This window comes from Crotalus tigris, unplaced genomic scaffold (assembly GCF_016545835.1).
Source record: "Crotalus tigris isolate CLP2741 ecotype Arizona unplaced genomic scaffold, ASM1654583v1 scf7180000019496.3020429, whole genome shotgun sequence".
Lineage (NCBI taxonomy): Eukaryota > Metazoa > Chordata > Lepidosauria > Squamata > Viperidae > Crotalus > Crotalus tigris.
The window spans coordinates 901381-925086 of NW_024097566.1; the positions used below are offsets into that span (position 1 = coordinate 901381).

Below are 23706 nucleotides of genomic sequence, written 5' to 3' on the forward strand. Positions count from 1 at the left end.
GGAACCTCTTATTATAAAAAGCTTGTATAATCTCATTACGCAGAGACCTCTTTGAGAAGTAAATCACCACATCTCTTGGCAAATTCTTTTGTTTCGCAATCCAAGAATTAACTCTGTAAATTTTTTCCACTTCTCTACGTAATCCATCTTTATCCCTATTCAGAACAACAGCTAGATCATTCATCACCATCTCCATCAGGTCTTGATTCATGTCTTCTTTAAGACCCCTAATTCTCAAAGCATATTCCATTTGCCTATACTGAGACATAAGAATATCCTCTTGTGAAGTTTCCATCTTTTTTTCCATATCTTGAAATTTATACTCGAGGAGGTCTACTTTCTCTGCAACTCCTTCCACTCTGGAATCCAACTTCACGACCACAGAAGCCAATCCTGATAAAGCTGTAACTATGTCTTGCCTCAGAATAATATTATTCTCCACTAAAAGCTCCTTCATTTCCTCTTTAGTTTCAGATTTATTCTGTTCAAGAAGATCTTTGTTCTGTTTAAAAAGGTCCTTCATTTCCTCTTTACTTTCAGACTTGCTCTGTTCAAGAAGTTGCTTCATTTCCTCCCTGATTTGAGATACAGCATTTCCCATTATATCTTTAATATCTTGTGCAGACAAGGCTGGCAAGGGAGGAGAAGATGGAGGTGTAACCTTAGGTTGCAGCACTGGTGGTGTAACTTTAAGTTGTTGTTGTATAGTTGCAATTACAGGAGAAGAAACCACCTTAGAGACTATAGAAGCTGGTTGTCTCTTTGAAGCCATTTTTTTAAAAGTCTTATTCTCTCTTTCTTTCTTCTTAAAAAGAAAGATACTAAAATCCTTAAAATTAAAAAAAGGACCAGGGAGAGTGCAAAAAAAAAAAAAAAAAAAAACTTCCAAAGCGCTTTAAAAGAAAAAGGAAAAAGGAAACTTGAAAGAGAAAAAAACTGGGCTCATTTAAGTCCGTTCTTTCTTTCCGGAAAGGAAAAAAAAAAAGCACTTTCAAAACGCCATTTTACTTTCACTCTCACTCTCCACCGAAAAAAAAACAAAAGAAAAAAAATCAGCATAAGCTAAAAGAGAAATAAAAAGAAATAAAACTCTAACTCTAAGTAAAATCCTTTAAACAGTTCTGTCCGCTTTAAAAATCACTCACCAGAAAACTTTAAGCGCGGAGATGGTAGCGGCGTTTCACTTTGTTTCCGAAGAAACAAAGACAGCTGGGAGGCGGAGAAAGCACAAACTCCGAGGGAACACTCTTTCTACTCCCCCCAAAAAAAATCCAGGGGGGGGGTTAAGAGGTTCTACCTCTATTCGTGTGGTCTCTACCGCTTCCTTTCGCCCGGGAAGGGGATTTCGAGCCGCGGACCAGCTGATGCACGCTGTGCTCCGCAGATCTGACGCCGTCCCAGGAGGACGGCTACAAGGTAGCCGCCATCATCGTCGCTGACCACCGGAAGCTCCTTGGAGTTTGTTTTTATTCTTCCTAATCCAGTGAAATGTTGGAAAGAAAGGATGTAAAAAGGCTTGGAGCTTTTTCTATTTGCCCATCAACAGGATAACTTTCCCAAATCAGAACAAGATCGAATGTTATATGGGGGTGAAGTGAGAAAATTGAAGATGGACCAGATTTGGCTAGGAGCTGCTGAAGAAAATAATATCCTCCCATCTTGTTAATGCATCTCTATAGGGAGGTAGAGTTTTGGAATTTTGCTGACTAAGCCCTCCTTCCTTGTTACATTCTAAGCCCTCCTTCCTTGTTACATAACCCAAAGTACAATATATATAGCCCACACTGTACTTCTCTGCAGACTTGCAAAGACAGTGTTATAGTTTGAAGGGAAATACAGAGATACAACCAATATACAATTACCCAGACATATACATATACAGGCAACATGTATAGATAAAACATTTTCACTTTAATAATAAATATTTTCTTTTGGGAACCTTGCCATTTGTACAGGCTAAGTTAATCTTTAATCTGGGAAACCTTTTGAACTAACCTAAATAAAGGTTCAAAGGGTTAGTGAATTTCTGCATTAGAGGGTATACCTAATAAGGATTAAATTGTGATTAATATAGCATTACTAGTAATGATTGCACTTTGAACAATCTAAATCTGTATTTAATGTAATGAGCAAAAACTCCTAGGTTAGGCAAAAGATACACTGAGTTCAGACTTTACATCAGGCTAAGAACCACTTAGTTTTTTAGTGTGTGGGACTGCACTAAATATTGGGGAAAAATAAAAGTTTTTAATTTAAATTTAAAATTTATGCCACAGGGTGAGGAATCCAAGACTTGAAACAACTTGTAATCCTAAACATGAAAACAGGTTATTCTTTTGTCTTGCTGCAAATGCATGCACATCATTTTTCTACTTAACCAAGCATTTATGCATGTAATTATGGGGGAAAGACCCTGGGATTCTTCAATGCTGAGTGGATTCTTTGCTTGTGGAGAAAGAGGTATGATCTTTGTGCTTAGTACGACTTGAGTTTGTGTATGTGTATATATGCACCTATATGTATATATGCATATATATATTCATACATATGTATGTATAATATACTCTTTTTTTTTTTTTTAGCCAAAACTGGTTGTAACATCCACATTTGGAATAGAACCTGGAAGAAAAGTGGAATATGTGCCACTTCTAGAGAAAGCATTGGAGATGATCAGTCACCAACCAGAAAGAGTTCTGATTTATAGGCGCCCTAATATGGTAATTATAGCAACCAAATTTATGTTCCTTATTGCTCTAGTCTTTTAAATCATATTTCTCTAAATAGCCTAATTGCAATCTCTGATTTTATTAGATTGTGGCATTTTATCATTTTAGTCTGAATTTCCTGCTCTTTACAGCCTCGGAATACACATATGTGCTACTATATCTACTAACATTCTTCCATAAAGAAGCTTTGTTATTTTTTTATCCTTTTCTCTGTGTGTGTACTTAAATGCAGTTTTACAAGACATAATGTTAGTTCCTTTATATAGGGAACTGTTCCTCTTAAACCAGAACGTGATTTGGACTGGAAGGAAGAAGTGGCCAAAGCAAAGCCATGTGACGCCATTCCTGTACATTCAGACCATCCACTTTATATTCTTTATACATCAGGAACTACTGGTACACCCAAGGTAGGTCTGTATTTCAATAGAAACACTTGTGATCAAGTTAAGTTCTACTCCAGATCAGGCAATATTTTATTAAAGTTAATTTAATTAAAACAGGACATTTTTTCCCTTCTAGCCCCCCCCCATTTTTATGGGCTTTTTGATATTCAAATTCTGTTCATCCTCCTAAATGATTTGCACAACTTTTGCTTCTATGTGGAGTGAGGGATGATTAAAGGCTTGAGTGTGGGTATATTGGTGGCATAATGATTAAAATCATTGGAATTTTACTGTGTTTGTGAAGAAATAGCAACAAAAGATAAAAGAATTCTCATAAGAACAAGAGAGAGTATAGCAACGGAGCCACCTTCTGTAACAGAGACAAGAATGAAGAAAGGAAAGTTACATTTAGCTGTAAATCTAAGTGATAGAGAATGCTTATGCATCATAAATAAATATTAAAAGCATAGGCGTTTTTACAAAAATATTTCCTAATTGCCTAAAGAGATGTAGGCAGGCACCAAGTGACCTCTAAAATACATTTGTTATTTTATCATATATTCAGTCTTGATGTAAATGGGTGGTTTGGAGAAAGATAGGAGGCAAGTAGGAATAGGCTGAGTTTTTCAAACTTATCAGGCTAGGGCTTTTTCAAAATTTGGGAATAGGGAAGGAAGAATACATACTCTTTTCTTCCTTCTTTTCCTGGCTCAATTACTTCAGCTCTTATTCCAGCTATTGTTGAGATACACTTTCATAAACATTGTTGTTGCTCACCCTGTTCCAGAATCATTCACCCCCCCTTTGTGAATATTGCTGCCTTTTTTGGGGGGGGGTCTTCTGCTCATCTATGCTTTCCCCTCAACTAGCCCATCCCTTTCTGTTAAGGAGCAACGAGCACAGCAGTTATAGACACAGATCCCTTAAGAAGTAGTATGTGGTCAAACTAGCCAGATGCAGACTCAAATCTGTGATTGATCTGGGCTACTCAGTCACTCAGCTGCGGCTTTACCAGTTGACTCTGAAGGTTTGTAAGGATGGCTGGCTAATACCAGGCAAGATTGTCCATGTGTTCCAAATGCATGGGGGAGAAAAGAAACTAACTGGTGGGATGTGGTGCTCCAGCATGCGTTTTGAAAAGTACAGGGAAGGCAAGTTTTTTTAAAGCCATAGTTCAATATGTGCCTAAGCAAAACTGACCTAGTCTTCTCCAGTGTTATTCAGTGTTAGGTCTATTAAACCATTGTAGCAATTTCTCTGGCAGCACTCTAAGCCAGGCATGTCAAACTCACGACGTCACATGACGTCACGCAACGTATCGGGCTGGTTTTGCCATTGCCAGCAGTGGGGTGGGCGTGGCTTCCATGTGACGCATCCAGCCCACGAGCCGGCAGTTTGACACCCCTGCTGTAAGCTATGGGTGGTCTCTTTGAAGTCAGAAGGGTATATGTGGGTTGGAAGTACCAGCTGTCTCATTTCACTGAATTCCATTCCTTGTCTGCCTCATATGTACAAGGTAAATTGAACAATGATTTGAACCATAAAATGTCCTTCCAAAAAATGTTTTCATCAATAAAATACTAGAAATGGTAACCATGCAAATTCAAATGTATGGATTTTTCCAGCCTGTACTGTTTCCACACGAAAATCATGTGGGTCAGAAAATGGAAGCTATACACCTCCAAAATACTAACTGTATTTTGCAGTGATTTGACTGAGAACAGCTTGTTTTTTTTCAATCACTTGAAATTATTCATACATCTATTCACTCTCCTAAAAAAGGAGGGAACCCTATGACCTTCTTTCCATATGTTATTGAACTATATGTCCATCTATTATGACTTTGTTAAAGTTCAGAAGTATTTGGAGGACTGCAGAGTATTCACTATCCTTTATATAAATGCATTTGGATTAGCTGAATTGCAGAATCTCAATTTTTCTCCTGCTATGATAGAATTACACATTCCCCATATTGCATGTAAGAATAGATTCTGAATAAAGAACAAATTTATGCATCTATGCTTGAAATTCTGAAAACTCCTAGAATTAAGGTGAATAATATTAATTTCCTGCAAGAATTCATTTAATTCTAATGAATTATTTAAATATCATTTTTTTTTACTCAGGGTGTTGTCAGACCAACAGGTGGCTATGCAGTTATGCTAAACTGGACGATGGCAGCTGTATATGGACTTAAGTCTAAAGAGGTAATTTCAGTTTATATAATATGTTTCAATTAAGAAAATCAGTGCCTATATTTTAATTACATTTTATATCTCATTTTTAGGTCTGGTGGGCTGCTTCTGATTTAGGCTGGGTGGTTGGCCATTCTTACATTTGCTATGGACCTCTTCTGCATGGGAATACAACAGTTTTATATGAGGTGATTATTTTTTAAATTTTCATTATTTAATTCATTTGAGTTCAGCAAACAGAGAACAGACACAATAGTGGCCAAAATTGTGGAAACCTTTTGGGAAAAGTGTACAGTAGAATTGCCATCTTTGGTTAAGTTTCTACCAATTTTTCTTCTAATTTCTTTATAACTGTAGCCTTGTTCATTTAGTAATACTATTTTACAATACTTTCTGGGCAACCAGTCAACTCTTTGCACCATTACTTTAATTTTATTACGTTTTACAAGCTCACTAAATGAAAGAAAAAAAAAACCCAACCAACTTGATAGTGATCACATAACACACTGACAAATGTCTTCCTCTCAGCTTTAATACATGACATCAATATCTGAATCCTACTGTGATCTGATTGGCTCATTGCCAAAACAAGATGACACCTGATTGGTTCTTTAAACACTCATGCTCATTGGCTACAATCAGATGAAGGAAAGCTACCTGATATCAACCTAAGCAACTTGTGCTTCTTTTTTCTGGTTATTTGGCTATACCTTTTCATAGAATACATCAAACCTCAAAAATACACTTTTCCCAAAAGGTTTCCACAATTTTGGCCACTATTGTACAATTCCTCTGTTCATTAACATGTGTTATTACTACTTTTAGTAGTAGTGCTTTTCATCAGTCTCATATGGAATGTCTGGTTCTGAGGTGATTAGGAAGTCTTCTTGGAGAAACATAATTTGTAAAACCCTCTTATCCCTTTTAGCACTATGTAAGCAAGCTAAAACGAGATTGGATCTTGCATATTCCACATGTCTACACACTAGAGAAGATTGGAAGCTTTTCCCTCTGATTTTAAATTAAATACTTTTTCTTCATTATATGCCATCTGGAGAACTATGTTTTGTTCAAATTCCAAAGCAGTGAGTTTTAGAAACAACTGTTTTAAAAATAACATTATGCATTTTTCTGATAATGTATATATTTCTGTCATGATTATCTTTGTGTTTTGTTTTTTCTTTTTCAGTTATTATTTTAGAAATAATAAACTAAATAAACATCTAAGTAGTGAGAACAAACCAATTTCATTTATACTGTGCGTGTCTGTATGTGTATGTATGTGTACTTTCCTGTTTCAAGCAAAGGAAATTGTTGTTAGATATGACTTGATACAGGCAGAATAACTCCATGGAAGGATTCATTCATTCATTCATTCATTCATTCACTTTATTCATCAGGCATCCTCAAGTCAATAACTTGTTACTGTAGAGATTCTTCTGGAATATAGGTTGTAATTTGGACCCATTGCATAGGTAAAAGGAAAATAGGTTCCTCCATTCTAACAGAGCTACCAGCCCTCGTGGCTAGGATTCATGGAGATTTCGCTGACTGGCACGTAATCAGGATATCCCGTAATAAACACAAGTCCCTCCCAGTGGCCAATCCTAACACAGATATGACCAAGTAACATAAACTACATTACCCAGAAGGCTATCCCTTAAGGGAACAGTTCTTAATTCCTAAGCTAGCTATATGCTCTGACCAGATGGCTATATACTCTGACCAGCACATGTACATACATACATACATTTTTGTTTTTATACATTTTTTATTCTGGTTCCATCATGAGGTCAGATTAATCAGCAAGCTGTACAGTGTTAGTAAATAACCAGTTTGTAAAGTTACCATCACTAGTAATTTTGACAAATAGGGTGGCTTGGATGCTCAGGCTGTTCTTCTGCATCTTATAGCCTTTGTTATAGAAGTTATAATTAGAAGGTTGAACTAAGATTACAGAGAAACACTGTATGTGGGGGGAAGTGGGATGTTGTGGGTACCAGGCAAGTATTCTCCAGTAGGATATTTGATCAGTGGACCTCTGTACCTTATAGCCAATTGCTTTATTCCACTGTGGGAACAACAAGAAATCTTACTGAAGATGCCTGCAAGGCCCAGGCAGGTTACTAAGATAGTGATTTTTCTTGAAAATACTTACATTAGGTTGTTGAGGAATTTAAAAGGCTAATTTTGAAAGAGAAAGCATTCCCAATGTCAGGCTAACCTCTGAGATAACTTTATATAGGTAAAAGGAACCAAAAGAATGACTCATGGAAAGAGAAGAAGCCCCTTCCCCCCCAATTCAGGTGTGCATCATTACCCCATCCACCATGGTCCTCACTTGCACAAAAAAAGGTCTAGATACCATTGACTAAAAGTCTGCTCAAACTGGGGCTGAAAAACTGTATAGGATTGTGAACATAAATGAACCACATTATGAGAGAGAGAAAGAGAGAGGGAGAGGGAGGGAGAGGGAGAGGGAGGGTCTGGGATTCCCAAGTAATATTAATCAGACTTCAGTCTGCTTGAAGGTCAACAAAGTCAGCCTGGGTTTGTACCTATTGAGATGTGTATGCAATAGGTTAATAATTACCTGGTGACAATTTGATGCAGTACTTGCAAGACATGTTTTTTTGGTACCTCACTAATTTATTCAGTGCTTCACCAGACAGCTTTGACACACTAATGTGGGTACATATGAATAATTTCCTCATGTCCATACAAATTTATGTCACCATTCTGCTGACAAGTTGATGCCATAGTTGCAATGAGCCTTTAAACTGCAAAAGAATTATGAAATACTTTTTACCCAATTATATTTTTAAAACTAATCTCTTTATAGGGAAAACCTGTAGGAACTCCAGATGCAGGTGCTTTTTTCCGTGTGCTGTCAGAATATGGAGTAGTGGCTTTTTTTACTGCACCAACTGCAATTAGAGCAATCCGTCAACAGGACCCTGAGGCTGTCCTGGGGAAACAGTACAATTTGACAAGGTGAATTTTGGTCTCTTTGCTTATCATATTTGCAAATGATGCAAAATTGGGTATGATAGCAAAGCCCTAGAAAACAGAAATAACATTAAAATGGGCCTTGATAGGACAAATAGCATAAGCTCCACAAACTAGGACAGCAAGAACAAAATATGGCTTTGTTCTCATTAAACTTGTTTTGTGTTTATTTATTCCAAGTAATTCATCAGTGACTGTTAAATGACAGATGTACTTCTAATCTCATTTCTTTTATTCAGGATCTATTTGAAAGATATTGTCAGATAATTTCAGTTACCTGGTAACTTAATTCTTTTGTTTTTAGCAAACATTATTTTCTAATATTATTGCCACTTTTCTTTATTGTTAGGCCTATTCATATTATTTAGTTTTTGAAACTCTAGCATACTGTATTAGAATATGTTGGCGAAGAAGTATTATTTTCTATACTTCTGCCTTTATAGTAGATAGAACTGGACAATGAACTGGAGTGAAACTTGTATTTTTAATTGAACAGGGTAATTATCTTCTGCAATAATCTACTTTACCATTGTACTGTTTTGGCACAGTAGCTGGTTCTGAGTTTAAGAAGCTGATTCCAAATGGAATCAGGAGGACTCTAAAGGGTGATTTTCTCCTTCCCTCCTGGAACACCCAATAAGAAAAAAAAATATAAACCTTTTGTTATGTACAGAAGAATAAGTGTACTATTTGCCTTAACCAAATAATAGCCATACAGATACATAGCCAATATTACACAAGGACAAGAATGACTTGAGGTAACAGTTACTGAGTTCACAGAGAATGAGAAGCTTGCCTAGAGATAGCAGTTCATCTTCTCAATTGTCTGAGCAATCTCCTGAACAGTACATTTCAAAAGCACAATGCCCACTTAAAGTGCTCCCATAATAAAAATACAGCCACAAGCTGCTTTTATAAAAGTCTTGTGGAATTTTCTCATTCTTCTCTTGGTTGCTTGATCCCCTCTGGATCTTCCCCATTGGCCAGTTTAAATCCTGTCTGCCTCTGAAAATGAAAGTTAGGTCCCCCCCCCCCAAAATCCACTGGACAATTCTCTTGCTTGACAGCCTGAAACTTGGCAGCTTCTACAGCATCTCCCCTCACTGGTTGTTTGTGCTAACTAATCTGAATCTCGTGCACTTAACCATAAGATTATGTGGCTGCAGGGAGTTGTGAGCCTTTTGAATTTGGCCAAGAAGCAATACAAAGATTACAGGAATGTCACATTATTATTGTATGGTATAATAAACAAAACTAGAAAGACTATGGAGTTTCCCTTTGCCCCCTCACATGCCAGAGAGAATCAAGGTGGAATTATTTTGAGTTTGTTTCTTATGCTTTATTCTTTCCCAGGACTCTTACTTTTGATTAACTGTTACTGCATACTTTCTTCAAAATTATCTCAGCATATCTCTATAGGAGTGAAGTCCCAGCAGGGCACAGTACTGCAAGGAGAGGAATGTTGTCCCTTATTCCCTTTATCTCCCCAGGCTGCCTCTTACAATCATTTTCTTTTACTAGCTATTGTTCTTCTGCTCTTCTCTTTTGGCTTTAAAGGTCTGTGAATGTGTGCCTGTCTTTTGCACGCACAATAGCATTTTTTTCTTTTCTTAATGAACAAATCTAAGCTTTGTTTCTTCCATCTCTATTTCTTTTAACCCCTTGGTGGTGAACCTATGGCACGCATGCCACAGGCGGCATGCAGAGCCGTCTCTATGGGCACGCGTGTTATTGCCACAGAGGGACGCAGGCCCGGGCCCCTCCCCCTCTCCATGCATGTGGAATCCAGGAACAGCTGTGAGAGATGGGTGGGGTGAGAGAACCTATAAAAGAGCAGTTTTGGTGGGAGAATGAGTGAGCAGCATTTAGAAGCAACCAGTGGTGGGGCATAGAAGGGGCACCAGGCAGGGGCTGGGGGGGCGGCCGGCAGGGAGAAATCAGAGCCGCCATCTCCCTTCCGCAGTGCAGCCCCATTGGCATTGGTGGAGACAGCCCCGGGATAGCCGGAAAGGAGCCCTCACCTGGTGCGGGCTGTGTCTACATGGTGGCTCTGATGGGAGTGGCTTCTGTTGCTGCTCTGACCAGTCAACCATGCAGGGAAGCAGGAGGAGATGGAGGGGCAGCCGGGGACCAGCTGCCTCTGTGTATGGGGGCCGATGATGTCAGGCAGCAGATCCGGAAGCGAAGCTATGCCACCCATCCTCACGCTGGTGGGGGCAGTGGCGGAGGGGAAAGGAGGAATCTGGCATGCGCCCATCCTTTGCCACTGCTGTCACACATTGTCCTGCGTGCGCTTCCGGGCCATGGGGTGGCAGCAGGGAGAGGTGGGCATATGCCATAGCTGACCTTTTCCCACCACTGCCTCCACTAGCACGAGTATGGGCGGCACAGCTTCACTTCCAGATCTGCTGCCGGACGGCTTGGTGTTGCAGGAATCACTGCTGCTGTCTCCTACTTCCCTGTGTGGTTGGCTTTTCAAGGGGCTCGGAGCAGCAGGAGAAGCAGCAGCTGCCGCCCCTGTCAGAGCCACCGTGTAGACACGGCCCACACCAGGTGAGGGCTCCTTTCCTGCCATCCTGGGGCCATCTCCGCTTACGCTGATTGGGCTGCACTGTGGAAGGGAGATGGCTCTGATTTCCCCCTGCTGGCCGCCCCTCCAGCCCCCTGCCTGGTGGCCCTTCTATGCAATCCTACGTGACCGCAGTGTGGACGAGAGGCTCGGCTGGTGGGGGGGCGGCTTTCCTCCGTGGAGGCATCCCACCCCCCCTAGCCAGACCTCCTCGCCTTCCCCCAGCCAGGACCTGATGACTCCCACCCTCCTGCCCACACCCCAGCTGACCCCCTGAGCAGCCCAGCCTGACCAAGATGGAGGGAAGACGAGTCAGAGAACTGGTTGTTAAATGATTTGAAACTCACCACTGGTTGCTTCCAAAGGCCGCTCACTCACTTTTCCACCAAAACTGCTCCTTTTATAGGTTTCCTTAACCCACCCAGCTCTCGTAGCTGTTCCAGACTCCGCAGGTGTGGGGAGGAAGAGGGGAGGAGCCGGCCCTGCATCTCTCTGCCTGTGGCAATGGTGCATGTGTCCACAGGGATGGCTTTGCATGCCACCTGTAGCACACGTGCCATAGATTCGCCACCACGGCCTTAGTATCTAATGGTTCTACTGTCTTTGATTTCAACTTCCATCCACTACAGATGGAATCAGAATCAGATCCCCTAGCACTCAAGTTAATTTCCTTACTCTTTCTTGCAAACCTCTACACATTTGCATAAATTTATTTATTACCCAGCTCTGTTGTAAGTCAGTACCATTGTAATTGTAACAGCTATAGTAACAGAATCCTGTAAGTCTGAATCCTTCCTTTATCTTTGTGTTATCTAGGGAGGCACCTGTCTGAAACATTTACTCATTTTACTATATTAGCTGAGACTCTGTGTCCCTCTTATCTGACCACTGCCTTAGTAGCAACTCTTCTTCATCTTCTTCAGGGCCGTTCTTTCTGCTCTCTACATCTATACAAGATATTTTCTTCATCTAATAATGTGCTGGGTGTGTGTGTGTGTAATGATAGAAGAGTCTTGTTTTACCATCACATGCCATCAGCTACTTGAAAATTATGTACGTTTGCTGGGCAAAAGAAAAATGTAATAATCCTTGAACAAACAATGAACAATCAATCCAGCTTACTAAAAGGTTCTTTTGCTGCAGTAAACTAACATGATTACCCATTTGGAAATCCTTGTAAAATAGAGTATCTGAGGCTCCAGGGTTACAAGTGATCCTTAAAAAAATCATATCTATGAATTCAGAAACCTCCCAAAGTATTACAAATAATATTTAAGTGACCCGAGGATAATTGGGAGGTAATTGATCAAAATAAATTCATGTAATTATTTTTCATTACCTGAAAGTGTGATTGGAATGAAGTCAACTTGACTTTTCTCCATCAGAATGGATGTAGAATCCACTGATTGGGTAATTTAATCCCTCCTGCTCAGACTAAGAAACAAAAAAACTTTGCCATGCCTCCTTCTGGGTGTGACTTTCCCCAATTTTTTCTTAGTCTCGAGCTCAGCTAGACGCGTTTTGGAAGGCTCCTCAGCTAGCTTGCTTCTCTAATTGGTTTTTTTGGGGGGGGATTTATCATTGAACTTGGCTACTCTTAAATTCAAAATTGATCTAAATTGGCTTTTGCTTCACAACTCAGAAATCCTTGGAGATTGTGTGTGTGTGGGGATAAGGACTCTGTCCTTGCTCCTCTGCAGCCCTTTGAGCTTTGAAAAAGGGGAGGCTGCAGGCTTTCGTTCGGAAGGGAGCTCCCTTCGACGATCTGTAGACTCTTCGCGATCCATCAATCAGCCAGACAGCGGAGATTGTTTTGCCTGTGCGGAGGCCTCCGGAGCACTATTTCTCACCTCGAGGCCTCGAGGGAGACTTTTCCTGACTCCGGATCACAGCTGCTACCAATCGCAAGTGCTTGGGGACCTGGGGGGGGGAGGAAACAAAAAAGTCAAGCCTTTTTTCATTTTCCAGATTCTCCTTTTAAACAGACCCCAGGGTTTTCCCTCCTTGCTTCTCCAAGGGTTTTCAGGCCTAGCAGCCGCCATTTTGACCACATGGCTTAGCGCGGCTGTTACTAAGAGGGCCCATGTGGCGGACGCCATTTTGGAGGCCTAATTAAATTTATTTACAACATCATTTGCAGTTATTCCTGCATTATCGCAGATTTGGATTTGTTGCCTGAGTGCCTTGGTCTGTGAGCAGACCCGTTCAGTGGGGGGAAGATATTTGTGTACCACAGTGCTTGTGGTGCAGCTTGCGGGGACTACCCCAGGTGTGGGCCTTGCCTGCATCTGAGCAGGCCAAGGTGTTATTTTCTGGGCTTAAGGCCTAGAAAAGGAGGGCAAAGAGATCTTCTTTTTTGACCACCTGTTCTCAGTTTGTCAGTGACCTTTTGTCACAGGGCCTGTGCAGACAGCATTAGAACACTGTCTGGCTGCTCTTGCCATTGCCTTCTGTTCAGAGTGAGGATCAGTTTTCCATTTCTGACTGTGATCTGCGTGTTGGTTCCCCCCAGCTGTAGGTACAACTGCCTAGGAGTACCTTGATTGCAATGGCAGACAGTTCCTCACCCCAGGCATCTCAGACCAGTGCCCCCCCCGCACAAGCAAAGCGCAGATCAGAGGAATTGGACGTGGGGGGGGAAGAAAAAAGCTAAAACCAAACATTTGTCTTCTAAAGATACCTCCAAGTCAGCCGGGTGAGAGGCCACAAGGAGACACCTAGCACTGGAGAGAGAATTCTCCAAGGCACAAAGGCTCAGGTCCAGTGGGGCTGAAATGGTTTCCCCCGCCCCACTGGACGCCCCTTTGTCGGAACCTCAATTTGAATCATCGCAGGATGCCCCAAGGCCTCGGTCTCCTCAGGGGGAAACTGAGCAGGTTGGTCCTCCTCGTTCCTCCCCTTCACTGTCACACCATACAACTGAGAACAGGCGTGCCTCAACGGAGGTTGGGGCCAGCTCCAGGGACCAAGGGGAAATGTGGTCCCAGGCTCAATTCCAGGCCTTTATGCACCATGCATTCAGGCAGTTTATGTTATCCACTGAAGGCAGACAGGTGCAGTCGCATCCTACTTCTCCCACTTCCATTCCCCCACCTCGGGCGGAGTGTGGCACTAGACCTAGCTCCAATGTTTCGGAAACCTCCTCACAATTAGGGGAGGAGGGGTCAGTGGAGCGAGGGGTAGCAGACACTCCTTTGTCTGAGGAGGAGGAACCAACACCTGAGCAGGTGACCTCTTCTGGTCTCTTTGATCCGTCCGTTTTTCGGTCTCTCCTCATAAAGGCCATTGACACGGTAAAACTTACCTCGGCCCAGGAGGAGGCACCATCTTCCTCAGCCAACCGGGAAGCAAACCCCTTGTTTGCGGAAAAGGTCAAGGAGGACCCGCAGATCCCATGTCCACTAGTCTTCAAGACTACAGTGGAAAAGCAGTGGGCTTCACTAGCTACCACGCCTTCCCAGAGCAGTTTGGACAAGAAATTTTACAATGTCTCTTCTTCTTTCGCTTCTCTTCTAGAAATTCCATCTATGGATGTTCTGCTGACTTCTCTGTTCTCCAATACAGCAGTTTCTGGGGACATGGCTGAATTCTTGAAGGCTGAGGACAAAAAGTTCGAGTTCTCCTTTCGTAGAGCTCACCAATCTTCAGCTTGGGCCATAAGGGCGGCAACCTCTTCCTCCTTCTTTGCACGTTCAGCGATCATGTGGATGCAGGAACTCCAGGCGCTCATTCCGCCAGATCAGGTCAGAGCGCACCAAGCAATAGGCAAAGTCGTGGCAGCATCCGAATATATTGCGGATGCTTCCTTGCACTCGGCCAGATGTTCGGCCAGATCTATTGCTGCCTCAGTGGCTTCACGCAGGCTGCTCTGGTTGAAGCAATGGCACACTGATTTAAAGGGAAAGTGGCGCCTAGCAACATCTAAGTACAGTGGCACCCACCTTTTCAGCCCAGTGCTAGAGCCTCACATTATTGAAGGGAAGGACAAGCGCAAGGTGATGGCCCATCCCTCCAAAAAATTGGATAGACGGCCCCAGCAGGATTATCATAGACCAGCATTCCGTCCCAGTAGCTCCTGGGACTGGAGACAGCCCTTTCGGGCAGGGCAACTACGGACGCTTGGGTCAGGGAGACAATAAGAAGGGGTCTCTCTCTAGAGTTTCGATCTTCTCCCCCAGATCGTTTCATACAGTGCCCGGTTTCAAACAATACTTCAAAATCACAACTAGTCACGACAGCCATCACACATTTATTAGAGATCAGAGCCATAGAAAGGGTTCCTCAGGACCAGATCGGGGAAGGGTTCTACTCCATCCTGTTTGTAGTTCCCAAAGCCTCAGGCGGTTGGAGGGCAATACTGGACCTAAAAGGTCTAAATTACTTCCTCACTTACAGGAAATTCAAGATACAGACCCTAAAGTCCATCTTGGCAAGTATCAGGAAGGGGGATTTCCTTTCCTCCATCGACCTGACAGAGGCTTACCTACACATTCCGATCATCCAGGAACACCGCAGGTTCCTGCGGTTCTGTTACGCACGCAGTCACTACCAGTACCGAGCTCTCCCGTTCGGCCTATCATCTGCCCCGAGGGTCTTTACAAAAGTCTTGGCCGTGCTGGCAGCTCATCTAAGGATGAAGCCCATATGGGTACAGTGCTACCTAGACGACATACTGATACAGTCCAAATCTTTCCGATCAGGTCAGTCGGACCTGGCAATCACAATTCAAACACTTCAGGATCACGGGTTTTCCGTGAATTTCAAAAAGAGTCACACTACCCCCACAAGATGCCTGCTCCATCTGGGAGCATTGATAGATTCCAGTCTATGCAAGGTATATCCAGCCTATGCAAGGAGCGTCAAGTCAGCATTCGGAAGCTGGCTCAGCAGATCCGAAGAGAAAAGAGGGTACCACTGGTACAACTATCCCAACTCCTGGGGAAGATGGTCTCTTGCTTGGGCATTGTTCCATGGGCCAGGCTACACTCCAGGAACCTCCAGTGGTTCCTCCTTCCCTTTCAAAGACACAAAGTCAGTGCCTCCAACAGGAAAGTCAGGGTTCCCCATCACACTCTGACCTCCCTTCTATGGTGGACTTCGCCTTGAGCAAAGGTACCCTTTTCAAGGAACCTCCCAGAATTACCCTGACCACAGACGCCAGTCTGTTTGGTTGGGGGGCACATCTTCAGAGCCACATAGCTCAGGGTCAGTGGTCCAGTTTGGACCTGACACACAACATAAATTGGCTGGAGCTCAGGGCCATCCACCTGGCTCTCCAAAGGTTTTCTCCCTTTGTGTCAGGGAAACACATGTTGGTCCTGACAGACAACATTGCGGCCAAGGCTCACGTAAACAAACAAGGGGGGACCCACTCTTGGTCACTCATGCAGGAAGCCCTGGCCATAGGACTTTGGGCAGAGTCCACTCTGAGTTCCATCAGAGCGGAACACATCTCGGGGGAGGCGAATCAACAGGCAGACTCCCTGAGCAGGGCCACAGTGGATCACTCAGAGTGAAAACTGGACTCAGATCTGTTCAGGGAAATATCACACAGGTTCAGGCAGCCCATCTTAGATCTCTTCACCTCCCCAAACAACGCTCAGCTCCCCAGGTTCTTTTCCCGGTTCCCATCGAGGGGGGCGGAGGGAACGGACCCCCTCCGGAGCAGATGGGCGGAGGGCGTACTTTATGCCTTCCCTTCTCTTCCACTACTACAAGCAACTATCCGCAAGCTCCTCCAGGAACAGGCGGAGCTGATCTTAGTTGCTCCATATTGGCCAAGACGCCCGTGGTTTGCCGACCTGGTGGACCTGTCGCTCTCACCACCATGGAAGATTCCCCCGGACCAAGTAGCTCTCAGCCAGGGGAACCTCCATCATCCGGACCCGCAGTGGCTTCAATTAGCCACTTGGCACTTGAGCGGGAGAGTCTAGCCAAACAGTTTTTCTCCTCTGAGGTTATCTCTGTCATCCAGGCCTCGCGGCGTCCCTCGACCAACAGGATCTATGACGCCACTTGGAGAGGTTTCTGCTCTTGGTGTACAAAAAAGTGACTTTCGCCGCTTGCTGTCACCATTCCAGACATATTGGACTTCTTACTTGAGGGGTTAACTAGAGGTCTTAACCAGTACCGTACGTCGGCAGTTAGCTGCCTTGTCGACGGTCCTCACCTGTGACAACCAAGTTTCCCTGTCTCAACATCCAGCAGTTAGTGCCTTTCTCAAGGGCGCGGCCAACGTAGGGACACCTACGGTTCATCGTTACCCATCCTGGGACCTGTCCAGGGTGTTACAGGCCTTAGTTTCTCTTCCATTCGAACCTCTGAGCACTTGCTCCTTTCACTTCCTTAAAACTGAAGGTGGCCTTCCTAGTGGCCATCACGTCGGCCAGGAGAATTTCAGAATTGGCTGCCTTATCGGTCAGGGAGGACTTATGCACATTCCATGAGGACAGAGTGGTCCTCAGGCTGGATCCTGCATTCATTCCTAAGGTCAATACAGGGTTTCATCGTTCTCAGGACCTAGTCCTTCCTAACTTCTGTCCTAACCCTTCCCACCGTCTGGAAAGACGGTGGCATACCTTGGACGTGCGCAGGGCCCTGCGCCATTACATTAAACGAACCTCGGTCTTCAGGAAATCTGAGGCATTATTTGTGTCCTTTCAGCCCTCTACCATGGGTTGGAAGGTCTCTTCCTCTACTATTGGGCGGTGGATTAGGGCGTGTATTTCCAGGGCTTATATTTCTCAGTCCCTTCCAGTCCCTTCACATATTACAGCTCACTCTACACATAGTGCTGCTGCCTCGGCGGCCTGGTCTACCCAAGCATCACTCGAGGAGATTTGCAGGGCAGCGACTTGGTCCTCTCCCTCCTCATTCATAAAACATTACAGAATAGATCAGTTTGCAGCAGCGGAGGCTGCTTTCGGAAGGAGAGTCCTACAGCGAGTGGTTGGTTCTCAGGGGACACAAACCTAGACTTCCCTCCCTGTAGGGACATGAGCAGCTTTGGTGTGTCCCAATCAGTGGATTCTACATCCATTCTGATGGAGAAAAGAGTGTTGTCTTACCTGAACGCTTTTTCTCATCAGGATGGTGTAGAATCCACACCCACCCTGTTAGTGTTAGTCTAGGCATGCATGTTTTTGTTTGGAGCCTTGCGTCTGGATGCTTCGCCTCGAAAAAACTGGGGAAAGTCACACCCAGAAGGAGGCGTGGCAAAGTTTTTTTGTTTCTTAGTCTGAGCAGGAGGGATTAAATTACCCAATCAATGGATTCTACACCCTCCTGATGAGAAAAAGCATTCAGGTAAGACAAGGCTCTTTTCACTTTGCCCTCACTGCTGATATAGCATTCAAATATAAAATGTAAAAAAAAAAAGTGAGTATACATAACTGCATCTATTATAGGTTTATGTTTCTTGGTAGGAAAGTAATGTTGAAAATAATCCTATTTAATGTAGGTTTAGAACGTTATTTGTAGCCGGTGAACGCTGTGATGTGGATACATTAGAATGGTGCAAAAAGATTTTCAAGGTACCAGTTTTGGATCATTGGTGGCAAACTGGTGAGTACCTCTTGAAATTTTTGTTTCAGATTAGTTCACATGTGGGGCACCTTAAATAAGTTTGTATTTTTTTATTAATTTGGATTCCTTCTTATAGCTACTTATTGTCTTCCCACTTCATTTTGGTTTCTTTTACTATATCTGTACCTTCTATTGTCTTGATTTATTGTGTTTATGTAAGAATCATGAATTAACTGGATACTATTATCTTGGGAAAACAAAAGATTAATATGCGCTTATTTAGTAGAAAAATATTTCTCTTATCTGTATGTAAAATGGGAAGGACTAGAGCTGAAATACACCAGTAGGAGAACTCCAGCTATGTAAAAATTACATATAGTAGATTTTTTTTTCTCCTATCAGTTGAACTACACCTCAAAACTGGTAACAAATGTTGGGAGAAAATAGCTACCAGTTGCAATCTGATAGGTATTTGAAAAAAGGTAGAGTTTTAAATGGGGAGAGCACTGGCCTTGGAGAAAGTGTCTCTGAAAAATGAGTTTTCTGATGCCAGTTACATCTCTTTATCTAATCCAACCCATCAGTAACCATTTGGATTATTTGAGAGATTGCAGAGAGCAAATTCACCATCCTTTGCCTTTGGTCCCAATATTGCCATGAGGTTGAACACATAGAAAACATAGAAGTGATGCAGTTTCCCTCATGCATTGAATCATGAGTACTTCTTGAATAGTTTTGTTGTCATAGTTCATCCTGAAAGACATGGAGCCATTGCTGCAGCTGTTCCTTTGCTTCATCCAACTCAAGTGGAAGAAAAAAAAAAAGTCAACCAAACTCCAGCCATGTGTTTATTAATGATTTATCTATATTCACTGGCCAGAGTGTTGATTTAACAGTAATGAACAGAAGCTTTATGTTGTCACGATGTTAGAATATGCTGCAATTCACCACTGAGAAATGACTATTGAGAGTCTCTGTGAATTGGCTTCAAGGAGATTTTGCTATAAAAACAAACAAACATTCTGGATGAAACTGAGTAGCAGCTGAAGTGCCAGTTATGTCTAGAATGGGCTGGGTAGAGGCCCTCTGCTCCATCTGATTATTCTCAGCTTATAAAATAAAAATGGAAGTTGTTCAGAAATGCTGCCCAGGGCAAAGATACCCAGGCCATCTCAGACACATGGGTGTCCATTTTTTTTTTTGAAAACCTCCAATGATGGACCACCTATAATTCCAGGAAGCAAGCTGTGCCACTGTTTAATAGCTACTCATGATCAAGAAATTTATCCTGGCTTTGGGTTTGAATCTCTCTAAAGCGTTCACCCCTTGGTTTTGTCCTGGTCCTCAAGCACTACAGAGAATATATCCACATCCTCTTAAATAGATGATCCACAACAACTATCTCTAGAGCCATCTAAAATACCAAATGACCCCAATAAATAGATCTCTATAGTTCCTCAATGTATTAAATTTCTTCCTTCCCTTCCATTAAGTCAAAGCTTTCTTACTGCTGTGCTCATTATTGCTGGTCACTATAATTAATTTTACAGCATTCCTCAATGTACTATTAGCAGGACAATTTATAGAGGACAAGTGGAAAAATATGTACCAGGGTTAAAATACAGCACAGTTCATAATATTACCTGTTTAAAGTATCTGAAGGAGCTGCAGCTGGAACTGACATGTGAACAAGAATGTATAACAAATGGCAGAACTGGGGATTTTTTTCATAAAGCTTAGGAGAAACTCTATGAAGCAGATTTATGTGTAGTCTTACTAAATGGAGGATTACGTGGGATTACACATAATTAAGTAGAGATGTTTAAGAATTTGAACTAATTAAGTAGAGACTAATTAGTATAAATTCTTAAAGGTAGCTGGTAGTGGGGAATAGCCAAGTAACTGGGAATCAGGCAGATACAAATTGAATAAAATTGAATTAATAAAATAGACAAAGGATACATACATTTATATGTATGATTTACTATCATGTGTAATACAGAAAAAAAAGACATTTAGTTAACTTACCTGGTAATAACACTTAGGTTAGTATACTGTGAATCCCACTTTAAAAATAAAAGTGATGAAAAGATTTTGCCAAATATAGAGTTAAAGGAGACATTATAGAAATTGTAGGGTTGGGTGGTTTTTGTTTCTCAATTGTCCAAATAAGAAGATTGCATTTATTTAGTGAGAGAGGCCAGAATGTTTTGAAAACAATACTATATGTCCATTTTCTTTCGTTTCTTCTGGGATTTTTAATGGTGATGATACAAATCTTACCTGGGAATCACCATTTATTTCAGCCAGCTTTTCAAAGTGCTGTCAAAATTAGAAAAATGCATGTTCCCACACCACCCCAATTTCAATACCTCTCTTGGTAGCCCAGCCTTATTCCTCTGAAGGTATTTCCACATGCATTTTTTCTCATTTCTTCTAATTTTGGAACGGCATACGTATGGCATCACTTTCTTCTGAAACTGTGTGTATTAAGCATGAATCTAGTGTTTCTTTCCAAGCTCCCTCCTTCCCTCGTGCAAATGCACTGACTGCAGCAAAAGGAAGACTAATCTAAGTTCAAACATGGATCTAATCTCAAAATAATTTTAAGGTGTGCTAAAGGAGAGAGAGATGGTGGGGAAGTTTTTTCAATCTCATTTGTATAAACGAGAGAAGCTCTGACTGCCATTAGTTTTATATGTTTCTCTGAAAATGTTACAGTTGCTGATGTCATTTCTGTTGCCTAGCAACAGCTTTTTCCCTTGTTCTGTGACTAGAGTCTCATTAGATGACGTAGATATTTATACTGATGGTTTGTGAATAGGAAACAGAGAATTAAACTCCCTGAATTTGTCTTGTAGAAAGAATAATCCTTTGATAGATTTAAGGCAGTCCTGATGGATCTTTTCCTGGAGAAAGAGTACAAAAGAGGTTATGAAACACTAATCCTTGCTGTAGATGGTTTTTCACATATTTAAAAATAGCAGATGTCTGATATGTTCTCTTTTGTCTAGAGTGGTCTACTGACATTAAAGCAGACAATGCTTTTTTGGAAGCAGTTACATTGTAAATGTTTAGCGCTAATATATGAGATTCTTTTGTGTTAATCATCTGCATCTTGTCCATTGAACATCAGTTGTTAAGTACCTTAAAGGTGGAAATGAGTAAGATGTTTTGATTCTATTCAAAATGGAAAAAAAAATAAAGATTTTCATTCAAATGCTGTGATATGTTGGTACACGAGACAGTAAAAAATACTGGCAATAGTCTTCAAGTTATTTCTGTTCTTTGCCTTAACAAGTCATCTCTGTTTATCTTCTCCTTTCCAAAATACAGCTGTAATCAAGATCCTCATTGCTTTTTTCTCCATTCTGTAGGATGTGCTATGAAAGAAAAGTTTCGCTTTCAAACTGGGAAGTTAAATAAGTAAAATAACCATTTCAGCTGTCTGAATTTTAGGAAGTAACTAATTCAATGATGCCACTCAGTGTATAAACACAATAGGATGAAAAGCAAGACAAAATATCTTGTTTGCCATTATTCCTATAGATTGTCCTGCTTAATTAATAAAAATATGACTCCAGATCCTTAAAACTGGTATTCTTCAATGTTTTTCCAGATTAACTATCTTTAACAACAGACTTAGTAATCTAGCTAAACAGATATTTCTTTGGCTTGACATTAGTCTGTTCCTTTTTCATGTTCCATTTATTCTGTGGACCTGCTAGACATTAACTTCCAAGAATACAGCTGGATTTTTTTGGAGGGGAGGAGCATATGCTGGCTCTAACTCATAAAATTGTACAAAAGCTCAAGTATTGTGTTATGTGGAGATGGGCATGTGCTTTCCTACTAGGAAATATTTTAATACAGGGAATGAAGTTTGGATGTTTTAAATCATTGAAACTGTATGGGGGGGGGAGAAGAGAGAGAGAGATTGAAATTTGTGTCCATGTGGCAAATCAAATGTGTTGCCCTGATGATGCCGGCAGGTGACGGCGAAAGCTTGGCGTTTTTTAATTAAACTTTTTATAGTTTTAACTACCGTGGTGTTCATTTTATTTTTTATATATATATATATATATATATATATATATATGTGTGTGTGTGTGTGTGTGTGTGTGTGTGTGTGTGTGTGTGTGTGTTTTCTGAGGTTTTCGCGGGTGTTTGTATGTAGGTCTTTGGTTGTTCAGGTTTTCTCCCGCATAAAATTGGAAGTGTCTTGGCGACGTTTCGACGAAGTCCCATTCGTCATCTTCAGGCTGGTGTTTTCAGCTTCGTGCTTTCTCTGTTCAGAACATCATGTCCTTTTTACAAGAAATCTTCACGTATGCATTAGCTACAAGATGCTTAAAGAAATGTGTTGATACTCTAGTGGCCAGTCAGCAGGAACCAATAGGTTCTTAAAATTCAATAGGTTCAAACCCAGTTGAAATGGCCAAAGAGGATTTGATTGAATAAATAGAAGAAAATTAATATAGAAAGAGGTAACAATCTACATCCCTTCAACATGTCAGGAACTCCAGGAATGGCAATGACAGAACTTTTGGAGCTGACAGTTGTGCAGGACCTTATCGAGGTTCAGATTCTTTACTGGCTTTTGCCACTTTCCAATAACTTTAAGAGACAGGAAATATAAACAATAAAATCTGGAGATGGCTTGGCAGCCCCTCTTAATTAGGGACTTTTTTCATAACTAGTGGAATCTTTGCCAAGAATATTTTTAAGGAAAACCAGATTCTTAGCAGATAGCACTTTTGGGCTGCCTGATTTGGGTTTCCTAATTACATATCTTGTCAATACCTTGAAAACTTTGCTAAGTGATCTTGTGAAAACATTGTTCTTAGTAATTGTTCCCCCTTTTATTGACAGATGTCTTCATTTAGGAATTAGATGAGGGAGCTGGCATTGTCCTCTTTATCATAATAGTTACAAGCAATGATACAACTATGGGATAAACAAGATTGATTAACAAGAATGGAGTTCGCAGAACATGCTGAACAACTTCTAAATTCATGTATGGAGGAATTTGTAACTCAAAGCTTGCCAGGTTTTGTACAAAGTTATTGGCTGGCCAAATAACCCTTTCTGCATATCTTGTATATTCAAAGGGAAAGACTTGTCCACACCACTAACTATTCATCAATCTTCTATGGAACCAGGAGAAGAAGCTGTCTACTTGGAAGATTGAATCATTGTACTTTTAAAAAGTGATTCAGTCTTCTTATTTTTTTTTTTATTAAAATTTTTTAAAATTTTACAATAAAAGCCCCTTCCCCAATCCCTCCCAGCCCACCCCA

At 41.6% G+C, this 23706-nt stretch overlaps 1 protein-coding gene across 5 annotated transcripts in view; it reads left to right on the forward strand.

Moving 5' to 3' along the window:
* The window catches only part of ACSS3 (acyl-CoA synthetase short chain family member 3), a 74657-nt gene that overhangs the window by 32629 nt on the left and 18322 nt on the right, over nucleotides 1-23706 (forward strand). For 4 of the 5 annotated variants that reach the window (XM_039362927.1, XM_039362928.1, XM_039362929.1 and 1 more), the window contains 6 exons: nucleotides 2583-2717; nucleotides 2993-3133; nucleotides 5236-5316; nucleotides 5397-5492; nucleotides 8147-8298; nucleotides 18342-18445. In XM_039362927.1, coding sequence (XP_039218861.1) covers nucleotides 2583-2717; nucleotides 2993-3133; nucleotides 5236-5316; nucleotides 5397-5492; nucleotides 8147-8298; nucleotides 18342-18445 — 709 coding nt within the window. Of the gene's footprint in view, nucleotides 1-1325; nucleotides 2461-2582; nucleotides 2718-2992; nucleotides 3134-5235; nucleotides 5317-5396; nucleotides 5493-8146; nucleotides 8299-18341; nucleotides 18446-23706 lie in introns of those variants that run through there. The other variant, XM_039362931.1, reaches the window with a different exon arrangement.